This window comes from Rhagoletis pomonella, unplaced genomic scaffold (assembly GCF_013731165.1).
Source record: "Rhagoletis pomonella isolate Grant_MI unplaced genomic scaffold, Rhpom_1.0 Rhpom_scaffold_02646, whole genome shotgun sequence".
NCBI lineage: Eukaryota > Metazoa > Arthropoda > Insecta > Diptera > Tephritidae > Rhagoletis > Rhagoletis pomonella.
This window is the reverse complement of record NW_023461199.1, coordinates 16,337-28,083: the sequence shown is the minus strand read 5'-3', so window position 1 is coordinate 28,083 and position 11,747 is coordinate 16,337. Positions and strand designations below refer to the sequence as shown.

The 11,747-nt window shown below is 39.4% G+C and overlaps 2 protein-coding genes across 2 annotated transcripts; one reads left to right on the top strand and one right to left on the bottom strand.

The window, feature by feature from the left end:
- Positions 1–316: 316 nt before the first annotated feature.
- Positions 317–1,743, bottom strand: LOC118753583. Its single transcript, XM_036488466.1, has 3 exons — positions 1,599–1,743; positions 1,336–1,537; positions 317–1,278 (listed from the first exon to the last, which is right to left on the bottom strand). The coding sequence occupies exons 1-3, from the start codon at positions 1,612–1,614 to the stop codon at positions 1,134–1,136; spliced, it is 363 nt and encodes a 120-aa protein (XP_036344359.1). The 5' UTR covers positions 1,615–1,743; the 3' UTR covers positions 317–1,133.
- A 4,137-nt stretch (positions 1,744–5,880) lies between these two features.
- LOC118753584 (regulator of nonsense transcripts 1 homolog) lies at positions 5,881–11,375 on the top strand. The gene is made up of 6 exons (XM_036488467.1): positions 5,881–6,805; positions 6,871–7,235; positions 7,296–8,152; positions 8,244–9,311; positions 9,373–10,478; positions 10,615–11,375. The coding sequence occupies exons 1-6, from the start codon at positions 6,623–6,625 to the stop codon at positions 10,681–10,683; spliced, it is 3,648 nt and encodes a 1,215-aa protein (XP_036344360.1). The 5' UTR covers positions 5,881–6,622; the 3' UTR covers positions 10,684–11,375.
- The last annotated feature ends 372 nt before the right edge of the window (positions 11,376–11,747 follow it).

The following is an 11,747-nucleotide window of genomic DNA, read 5'->3' as shown; positions in this document are numbered from 1 at the left end:
TTTCTTAAGTCGACTTAGGCTTGGTTATGCTTATGACCACAGATATACATATACATAGACGACATTAATATAACCGATGACAATTAAGCCCAAGATGGGTTCAAACATCAGCAATTAGTTTTTGTGAAAAAGGTATTTAATATTAGCCCTTGTTATACATACATACATTTGTACATATCCCTCATTGCCCGCAAACATTTCTGAGCGTTCAGAATATATAAGTGCGAAAGGAGTCCTAGGTGGTAAGAAATATGAGTTTCAAAAACAAAAAATGTTTACTCTTATATGAATCTTTTAGGATTCATATATGATGTAAGTATGTATGTATGTTATTTGAAAGAAATTTTTGCTGAATGCCTTTGCAAATGTAATGCATTCCATAAGACTTAAAGAACAGCCTAAAAGCAGAGTCCGAATGTAGTAATTTATGAGGCCGATAAGAGCTTCAAAAAGAGTCTGAAATGATCCATATAGGTATGAGGCCAAAAATTGTTTTAAAGAGTCCAAAATGAGCCGTACATGAGGCCAATAAGACTCCAATATGACTCATATTGAGGCTCATTTGATGTATGAATTTAAGCTCATATACATACATACATAAGGCGACCTTCGGAGGAAGGCAATCACCCTCATATCGGACACCTAAATGAGCTCATTATGAGCGTAAAGGCTCCGAAATAGGAGTCCATTTACGACTCCAAATGTTTGCTGGGTTTACTTCAATAGTCATAATCCAAAAAAAAATTAAAATATTGGATTAAGTATGCAAAAATTACCGCTCTTCTTACATTAAGATCGACCTATCTCGGTAGCCTGTGATAGGGCGTTTGCATGACTACAAAAAATCAATTGTAGCCTTTAACGTTACTCAATTTTTTTAAGGGCTGTGCTCTCTGCGCGGATGCTACCTGTGACCATTACAGAAATACACTCGTAGGTCTGCCAACGCGCCTGCCGAGGGGCGGCGGCTGTTAGAAAAAACTTTTTTAAAATTAACATATAGCCGGACCAAGGATTGAACCCAGCACCTACGGAAAGGGTGTACGCACCTCTAACCACTCAGCCACATGTACCACTAAATCTATACTAACTAAAAACAAGTGCGATGTATATACGTGTTCGGTTAATTTATGTTAATATTCATTACCAGCACTAAATGATCTGCAATTTGCCAGTATTTCACTGTTGTTACTTTCATAGCGAGTCATTATAGCGTGCATCTCTTCATAGTAGTCCCAAACTGAAGGCATTCCAGATTTTACTAGTTTTCTTTCCTTTCTGCAAATATTCGAAAATTGTATTCATTCGAAAGTAAATTTGTTATAAACCGGCTACCGGTAGCGGGCGACCATATTTTGCATTTTCGTCTTTATATCCCTCATATTGTAATAGTAGTCCATTAATTCCATCTCTGCAACCATCTCTATTAAGACATGGTGGTTCTTCTTGAAGGCGCGAAGTTTGTCCACCTTCTCCTCCCATATTTGCAGTAATGCCTTTTCACCGCCTTCTTCCCATCTATTGCGTCGTCTCTTACCTTTCAGAAAATTTAATAAATACCTTGTTTTGGAAATTATAAAATAGACATATATCCTTACCGCTACTGTTTTCCATCTCTGTTTTGGGTTAATTACAATTTCAATAAACTAATTAAAATATCGCAATTAACTCCTAATTGATCAATTTAAATTGTTGTGTAAACGAGAGCTTAACTTTTTTGCTATTACTTTTAGAGATGAGAAATAAACTTCCGATATAGAATAATCGATTATTAAAGTCGATAATTAGGATCGTAGTTCGTTTAATTTATCATGTTTTAAATATTAGGGGTCTTCATATAAAGCGATAAAGGGATAAATTGCTTAAATTTTCAGTTCATCTGCTTTCTTTCATGAACGCACCTTGGTAGATAATTCCATAAAATTGTTTATTACACGATGACGTTACGATAAACGCTCGTATTAGAGCCAATTACGATAAACGCTCGTATTAGAGCCAATTTACACGACGACTTTTCACCCTGCGTTTTTGGCACGTTCCCTTTTAAAAAAGTCTTCGAAAATCCTCGTGCAAGATACCTTTTTTCTTTGCGGCGTTTCTTGCGTATTTTTGACATTTAAACGTCAAATTTTCTTTGGTCAACTCTTTCGTCCTCAATTTTAAAGCGGAGCAAATCTCGAACTCAAAGCAAAAATACGAAAAAGTGAACTCGATAAAAGCGAAAAGTCAAAAAAACCCCTCGATTTCGCTGCTTGCCTACCCCGCTGACTTCGCTACACTTCTTGCCAACAAGCTCGACACGCATGACTTTCCACCCAGGGTGAAAAGTCATCGTGTAATTTGGCTCTTATCCTTTCCATACGCCCGAAAGATGTATTGTTGTGAATGAGTGTGGTTTTTGTTCACATTTATCGGATCTCATTCGACAAGACCGACTCGTAATAGAGAATAACAGAATGCAAGCGGTTATCGTGCATCGTACGAATTCATAATAGGGGGAGCTATATGGCTAGTAACGTTTCACAAGTAATGTGTGAGATTAAATTGAAAGGTAAAACTGATTGTGTGTCGTCAGCGTAAATGCAGCTTAAAGCGAAGCGCACATTGGCGCGATTCTGTCGTTGGGAATCCGCAAGCCCAAAAATTACAACAATGCTACCCATACATTTTAATGCGCTAGCGCACACTTGCACGATTCCGTCGCTGCGAATTTTTCGAACATTCAATGTTCTTCTCTATTGACGCGTTCGAAACGCGGCTTGCAGCGTTTTGAAGGCGTCAAAGAAGAAGAAGAAAGGTGTCACAGCAATAAAGGCAAAGAAAAAAAAACGTGTAATGTACAAAAACTAATAAAAACGTTCGTAATAATAGTATTTTGTACGATTTGGGCACGCCGAGTGCGAAAATACACGAAATACAGGGAAAATTGAGTGAATTGTACATCGGAAATCGACGCGAAAAAATCCCTCAAGTGTGCGCACGTTTGCGGATTCGAAGTTAACAGCCGAATTCGCAACGTATTCGCAACGACAGAATCGCGCCAATGTGCGCTTCGCTTTAGTCTGCGCTTATTCATGGAAATTTTGGTCGAGGCGATTTTTCATATTCCCTTTTGGTGTTGCTCGTTTGATTTGCACACGGCGACTTTTTTTTATGCAATTCTTGTTGTCATGATTCAATGGCTGCGTTTCTTTATACATTCCGGATAATCCCATTTCACAGCCGGAATAAACAGAATACGTTTCAAATATACGTTAACATATCACCAGAACGTTCTAAAGAAAAGGTAAACAAAAGTTTATTCCAAACGTTCAGAATAAATAAAGGAATGCAGCCGATAATACATGGTTAGATAATTATTGACAGCTGCGGCTTGACACTCCCTTACAAAAGGTTACATTTACGAAGGACGGAGATATGGGAAGTATAAAATCCCTTGGTGCGAAAATGGTAGTAGAAAAGTACGCAAAGTAGGTAATTAGTAGTGAAATTCCTTTTGTAAAACCTAACGCATTTGTAGGAAATCTGGCATTTTAAGCGAAATATTAATCTGTCTTATTCTGAGTTTCGCCTGAAAAAAAATTCACCCGAAAATCATGGAAACCAAAAGTGAAAAGTGAACCGGTTCAGGGAAAATGAAACTCATGATAAGGCTGAATATATATAAATGTATTACGTAATTTATGTGCTATTTAGCTGCATAAAAACTGCAAAAGGACTCAAAACTAAAACAAAATTACTATTAGATTTATGTAAACATCCAATTTAAAAACAATTTATATTTTCATCAGTTAAATGTGCTTCATACGCATATACAAATAAACATATTGCACAAAAGCTTATTCTTCTATTTCTCAGCAAAGATACACTTTTTCAAAGTAAATTTGCAAAGAAGCGACACGGTGCCACTGCTTAAAGGCCCTACACACGGATCGATTTATCGGCCAAGCAGTTGGCCAACTGCTAGAAGTTGGTGGTAAATAAGCCGTGTGTAGGCAAGTTGGCAAACCTTCGTCAAGTTGTTCGTCAGGTTGGAGAAAATCAAAAGTTTTTGATTTTTGAGGCAGGTTGGTCAACTTGTTGCTCTGTGTGTATACAAGTTGGTAGCTTAAAATGCGATTTCATTTTTTTTTAAAGGCACATTAACGTTAACATGTGTTTTTCGGTTCTTTTCGCTGGTGAAAATGCGTATAATTTGTGAAAACGGGGGCGGTAGCAGTAATAAATACATAAAAATGAGCAGCTTTCCTGGCATAGCTTAAAAGTTTACCGGTGCTGTTGTGTTCACAGTTCAAAAACAGTCACTCAAATGAAATCGGCAAACTGGTTGGTGCGTTGAGTTTCGTTAAGTAGGTTGGTCAACTGATTGGCCGATAAATCAATGCGTGTGTAGGGCCTTTTATTGAATCATGTCTTGTTGTCAGCTGTGAACCGCTAAAGGCCCAGTTATACATACTTAGGGCCGGTTACTCAATGTCTGGTTAACACTATTCTGCGGTTAAACATCGTTATCGACGTCTTCGACTCCATGCATACAACAGGGAGTCGGTAACGTCGATAACGATGTTTAACCGCAGATTAGTGTTAACCAGACATTGAGTAACCGGCCCTTAGTATTGCATGAGAGTCATCACATAGGGAATCTGTTAAATGAGCTTTGCGTGTAAGCGGTTACCCAATGCACAGCATTACATATGTAGAAGTCTGTTGATTTTTGGATTCTACGTAAAATGACATGCTATGCCGTGCAGTGGAAAGTATGCATAACTGAGCCTTAACTCAATTTATAGAGACGAATGAGAGCACAAAGCGTGTTGCTCGAGCACAAGCAAATTGGTGCCCCTCTCCTTTCCTCGTCACGCTCTCTGGCACACAAGTCGAGTTGCCGCAATAAAAATCGCCGTGTGTAACGACAGCATCGCCCAATTCGTCGAAGTTTGCCGTGCGCCAGTACTGTATTTCAAGCAAAACGTAGAATAACGTGAACCAGAACTGCATTTTTATGTAAATTTGGTTTAAGTACTAGCGTTTTCAGGATTTAACAGTTCATTATAATTTACGGTGTAATAAAACAACCCTATAAACATTTTGGCGAACGTTCGAAAATGACGGAATCCTGTCGAAATCCCCACTTTTGTAAGACAAACAAACCGTTAGATATTAAAAATTTCAACCCTGTAGACTTTTTCACTTGAAATGTCCAAATTATCTACTTAAACAAACGCATGCAAACACACACACTAAATAGCAAATGTCAACGAAATCCAAAGAAAACGCGGTGGAAACACTTACGGATCTCCATAGCATGCATATACGTATGCGTGCGTTTGACAGAAAAATTGAATATAAAAATTTTTATGGCATCACCTAGAAAATTATATGAATTTTGATTTCTAAGCGTAAATGTCAAACACACGCATACGGATACGCATGCTATAGCTTGATATGCAGTTCAATACGAGCGTAAGCGTGAACGTATTTTGGCTGAATTTCTTTATTCATTCTGAACGTTTGGAATAATCTTTTTTGTTTACTTATTCTTTAGAACGTTCCTGATGATATGTTAACGTATATTTCAAACACATTCTGTTTATTCTGGCTGTGAAATGAGATTATCCGGAATGTATAAAGAAACGTAGCCTTTAATTCTCTATCTTTTGATGTATCAACTATTGCAAAAAGTTAAGTAATAACGAAGATATTGGTCAAAATAAAAAGCTCACGCTCACGCTCACATTGAACACTATAGCAGGCTTATGGAGGTCCGCCTTTAGAGATTACATTCCGAAATTGGAAAATATACAAAATAGCACATGTTCTGAGATGTGGCACTGGCAACACTGTTTCGGATACTCGAAAGTGCTCCCGGATCTAGGAATTCACTCACTTGCAAAGTATTCGTGTATATTTTCCATTATAGGATATGAAAAATAGTATATTAACTTTACCAAATTTTTTTGGTTTTAAGGCATTGCTTCCTTAATTGCAAAGTACTTAATTAATTAACCCAATGTTTGATTGATGTTTGATGCGTATGCAACATAATTAAATGTCTGGCAAGGCGGTGTGGAAATGTGAGGGAATTTCTCACCCCGCTTGATGGGATAAAGTCATAAAAGTTTGCTGTGAATCAGAATAAATTTATAATTTGCGTATAAAGTAGAGCGACAAAAGACTTATTAAAAAAAAGGCTCCAAGCCGTTTATAAAAAGTGAGGTCTAGCAATTGACTTGAAAAGCTTCACATCAAAAAATTTGTCGTCAGCTATCAAGGAGTGCACTTGGAAAAAAAGATATTTTTTGGACAAAAGAAAGACTGAAAATAAGTGAAGAGAACAAAGCAGAAGCGTGACAACGACGAAATAGCGGCCGTTCAAAACGACGACATAACACCAACAACTTTTTCACTGCACGCATTTACGACAGCGAGTCGGACGGTGACAAAAACGTAAACGTCTACATACATTGATTGGACGGTTTATATTTGGGAAAAAAGTACCGACGTGGTTTCTGTTTTGCGTAGGAGAAATTGAAAAACGGCAGATTCAACGCGCAATTACCACGAAAACAAAAAGTAAGCTCTATAGTAGTCTTCGACACGACGTAAACATTCGTCTTTAACCATGAGTGTGGACGCCTACGGGCCTGGTTCACAAACCTTGACGTTTCTGGATACGGAGGAGAATGACTTGATTGGCGCAGATACACAGGCATCGGACTTCGATTTTCGGGATTTTACATTACCCTCACAATCACAAACACAGGCTTCTCAACTGGAAGGGATTGGTGGCAGTACATCAGCTCAAGTAATTACTACCGAAAATATATGTTTATACCTTTTAAACTCAAACGTGTATTTTAACACCTTTAGAACAAGATAAATGCTCTAGCAAACAATCTGGCAGAGTTGCAGTTTGAGGAAGAGGATGACGATACATCAATACTGGCAGTGAAGGAACTGCCTACACATGCTTGCAAATATTGTGGCATTCACGATCCTGGTACTGTAGTTATGTGCAATAACTGCAAAAAATGGTTCTGTAATGGACGGGGTAGCACTTCCGGGTCGCATATTGTTAACCATTTGGTGCGAGCGAAGCATCGGGAAGTGACACTTCATTCCGAAGGACCTCTTGGAGAAACAGTTTTGGAGTGTTACTCGTGTGGCGTGCGTAATGTTTTCGTGTTAGGATTTATTCCGGCGAAAGCAGACTCTGTAGTGGTGTTACTATGTCGGTAAGTAGAAAAGAAACAAGCGTTTGCCGAACACAATCCATTAATTAGTTTATTACATAGCCAACCATGTGCAGCTCAAAACTCTTTGAAAGATATGAACTGGGATCAAGAGCAATGGAAGCCGCTAATAACAGATCGCTCATTCTTGGCATGGTTGGTAAAGGTACCCACTGAGCAAGAACAGTTGCGGGCGCGACAAATATCCGCAGCGCAGATAAACAAGTTGGAGGAGTTGTGGAAAGAGAATATTGATGCGACATTTCAAGATTTGGAAAAGCCTGGAATAGATACGGAGCCATCGCAAGTGCTTCTACGTTATGAAGATGGTTACCAATATGAAAAAGTGTTTGGGCCTTTAGTACGACTAGAAGCAGAGTATGATAAGAAATTGAAAGAATCACAAACTCAAGAAGGTATAGAAGTACGTTGGGATGTTGGACTAAACAAAAAGACCATAGCCTACTTCACGCTCGCCAAAACCGATTCGGACATGAAACTGATGCATGGTGATGAATTAAGATTGCGTTATGTGGGGGAACTTCATAAGGCATGGAGTGAAATTGGGCATGTCATAAAAGTGCCAGATAATTACGGCGAAGATGTAGGATTGGAACTAAAATCATCAGCTGGAGCGCCAGTCAAATGCACCTCCAATTTTGCGGTGGACTTTATTTGGAAGTGCACATCATTTGATCGAATGACTCGTGCCCTTAAAGTATTCGCCATGGACCGCAGCTCCGTATCTAATTATATATACGCACGACTTTTAGGACATGGCCGACATGATGGCAGTGATGAACTTTTATTTCGAGGACCAATACCAAAACTCTTCAGTGCTCCCAATTTGCCGGATTTGAATCGATCGCAGGTGTATGCTGTAAAACACGCTTTGCAACGCCCGTTAAGCTTGATCCAAGGTAAAACTGTTTTTTTTTTTCATATTCAGAGAAAATGCTATCGATCGTGCTGTACATATAGTTAAATATATATATATTATTTAATTTTCAGGTCCGCCAGGTACTGGGAAAACTGTGACCTCTGCAACAATAGTTTACCAATTGGTGAAGCAACACGGAGGCACCGTGCTTGTCTGTGCACCTAGCAATACAGCTGTAGACCAACTTACGGAAAAAATCCATCGCACAAACTTGAAGGTGGTGCGGCTTTGTGCCAAATCTCGTGAAGCTATCGATAGTCCAGTTAGCTTTTTAGCTTTACATAATCAAATCCGTAATATGGACACAAATATTGAGTTAAAAAAATTGCAACAGCTTAAAGACGAAACAGGCGAATTAAGTTCAGCCGATGAGAAGCGATACAGAACATTGAAGCGGGCCGCGGAACATCAACTGCTCGAGGCTGCTGATGTTATTTGTTGCACATGCGTTAGCGCGGGAGACGTGCGGTTGGCACGAATAAAATTTACTTCTATTCTAATCGACGAATCGATGCAGTCTACCGAGCCCGAATGCATGGTACCAGTAGTATTGGGTGCAAAACAATTGATCCTTGTGGGCGACCACTGTCAGTTGGGACCGGTGGTTATGTGTAAGAAAGCAGCTAGAGCTGGCCTGTCGCAAAGTCTATTCGAACGTCTTGTAGTCTTGGGCATTCGGCCTTTCCGTCTTGAAGTTCAGTATCGTATGCATCCGGAATTGTCCCAGTTTCCCTCCAACTTCTTCTATGAGGGCTCACTGCAGAACGGTGTTTGTGCCGAAGATCGCAAACTCAAAATTGATTTCCCGTGGCCACAACCTGATAGGCCGATGTTCTTCCTTGTGACTCAGGGACAAGAGGAAATCGCGGGATCGGGAACTTCATATTTGAATCGTACTGAAGCAGCAAATGTCGAAAAAATAACAACACGGTTCTTGAAGGCAGGCGTTAAGCCAGAGCAAATTGGCATAATTACGCCGTATGAAGGCCAGCGGGCGTATTTGGTGCAGTACATGCAATACCAAGGCAGTTTGCACTCAAGGTTGTATCAGGAAATTGAGATTGCCAGCGTGGATGCTTTCCAAGGCAGGGAAAAGGACATTATTATAATGTCTTGCGTGCGTTCAAATGAACGCCAAGGTGGGTTATTCGATTTTCGTACAAATTGTATTATGTTAAATTGACTTGTATTTTAATATAGGTATCGGTTTTCTCAATGATCCTCGTCGATTGAATGTTGCACTAACTCGCTCAAAGTACGGTACAATAATTGTGGGCAATCCTAAGGTGTTGTCCAAGCAACCACTTTGGAATCACTTACTGAATTTCTACAAAGATCGCAAGGTGTTGGTAGAAGGTTCCCTAAACAATTTGAAGGAATCATTAATACAATTCCAAAAGCCCAAAAAAATAGTCAATACTCTAAATATGGGTGCTCACTTTATGACTACAATGATGGCCGATGCTAAAGAAGCAATGATTCCAGGCTCCATTTACGATCGTTCTGGTCAATATGGATATGCATCGAGCAATATGAATACATCTAACTTCAACAGCGGCCTGGGCTTAGGTTTGGGATTTGGAGGTAATAATAATTTGGGTTACGGGAGCGGATCAGCAGCTGCCCAAATGCAAGCAGCAGCGGCAGCCGCAGCCCATAGTTTGAACAATTTCATGAGCGGAAACTTCGGTCCGATTGGGGCTCGAAATAGCGGTCCAGGTTCAACAACACAACAATCTGCTATTAACTCTCATCAGTGGAATCATCATCACGACTCGATCAGCTACATTTCGCCCGAGCGTGCTCAAGCAGCAATGAATAACATGCCAGTACCTGTTGGCATGTTCATGAACATGAGCAATATTCCGCCGCGTTTCTACAACCAACATCAGCAGGCAATTCAAGCGGCAGCAAAACAGGGCCGCCGCACTGGCGGTGGCTTAGGGGCAATCGGAATGGTTAACAATAACAGCGCCAGTGGAGGCAGCAAACTCTTTAATAATTATAATGTGTCCGCCACCGGCGCGGCTAATAAGATGCAAAATGCAAAACCGCGTAACAGCATTCAAACACCTTCAGCCACAGCTTCGATTGCAACTGGTGCCAACGATATTGCTAATGTTTTGATTGGATCGGTTGCCACTTCATCGCAGAACAATGCCCTACCACTAACCCAGCAAAATATGTCGCAACAAATGAGCCAACCAGGTGGCTTTACACTTTCACAGCAGCCGGAGTTGTCGCAAGATTTTGGCCAAATCTCGCAAATAGATAATATTCTCTCACAGGATGTTAATTTTAGTACGGTACGTATTAAATGATTAGTGATCTCAAATAAAGTATTAGATTTTAATCTATATACATTGAAATGTTCGTTCTATAATTTACAATTTAGCTAATGGCAATGATTAAATTAAGCTATTTTTTTTTTCTTCGCTTCAGGATAATCTTAACACGAATCGTCTAAATTTGGGCTTGAATAGCCAGAGTCAATTCTCGCAGCCCTATTGATACAACGGTTGATTCCAACTACAAAAGCAAAAGCAGCAGCAGTCAGTTAAACCAACAATTCATATCAAACAAATACAAACTTTTTGATGTAACGAAAGAGAACAAAGAAGACAAGAAGCGTGCACACAAAAAATTGCAGAAACAGCAGACATAGATCTCTGACCGCATGGATAGAATCGAACAGAATCGGAATTTCGATTAAGAAATAAAATTCCGCTCAAAATTACCCGGAGTATATAGCTTATATTTGGGGCAATGCTGTGCTGTGACAAGTAAGGGGCAATTCCGATGTACGAATCATCGATAGCGTAAAAATGCGAGTACGCATCGACAGAGTGGTCTGTGCGTTATCTGCGCAAAACGTGTGCGTAAATGGGTTAAATAGGAGAAATTGGAAGCGACGAAAAGGATAAAAAAGGAAATACAACCAAACAACAAAATCCAAAAACAAAATGAGTTGAGAGCTAAAAGGACGCCGCAAAAAGAAACGAAAGATAAAGTAACGCCAGGTTTGAGGTATGAATAGGACAGACATGTCATGTGTCTATGGAAGCGAATTGATACCAAAATAATTTCATCGTAATTTTTCATATCATGTGAGCAATACGTTGGAACCTGTGAGGAAGGTGGAAGGTTAGTAGGGTGATACCCGATGATGTTTCCATCGAGAGCATCGAATACATTTTCAATTCGAAAACAGTTTTGGACATGATTCACACGCTTTAGCGCCTTGAGGGCAATTAACAGCCAATTGGCGAAAGTGTTCGATACTTTATATAAGAGGCAGTTTTTGTACAGTAACATCAAAACTCTCGCAAGTTGATGCTATTTTCAATGGAAAACGTTCCTCACTTCAATCTGGTTGGAAACTTGCACTGTATTGTGCTGCACAAGCATGGCGGGCTGCATTTTCCAGTTCTATTGCTCTTGGATTTTTCCCAATATTTACATATAATATTTAACCTTAAAATTTTTGATTAAGTTTATTTTTCAATGACATGGACAAGTGATTTCTAAATTTTGCGACTAAATTTAAAAAAGAAAACTAATATTTTTAAAAACAT

Bases quoted from the DNA above. Each gene is read 5' to 3' on its own strand.
- LOC118753584 (XM_036488467.1), top strand. From the start codon at position 6,623: ATGAGTGTGGACGCCTACGGGCCTGGTTCACAAACCTTGACGTTTCTG. The intron at 9,312-9,372 runs GTGGGTTATTCG...ATTTTAATATAG, and splicing joins GCGTTCAAATGAACGCCAAG to GTATCGGTTTTCTCAATGAT. The intron at 10,479-10,614 runs GTACGTATTAAA...TCTTCGCTTCAG, and splicing joins AGGATGTTAATTTTAGTACG to GATAATCTTAACACGAATCG.
- LOC118753583 (XM_036488466.1), bottom strand. The intron at 1,279-1,335 runs GTAGCCGGTTTA...GAATATTTGCAG, and splicing joins AATATGGTCGCCCGCTACCG to AAAGGAAAGAAAACTAGTAA.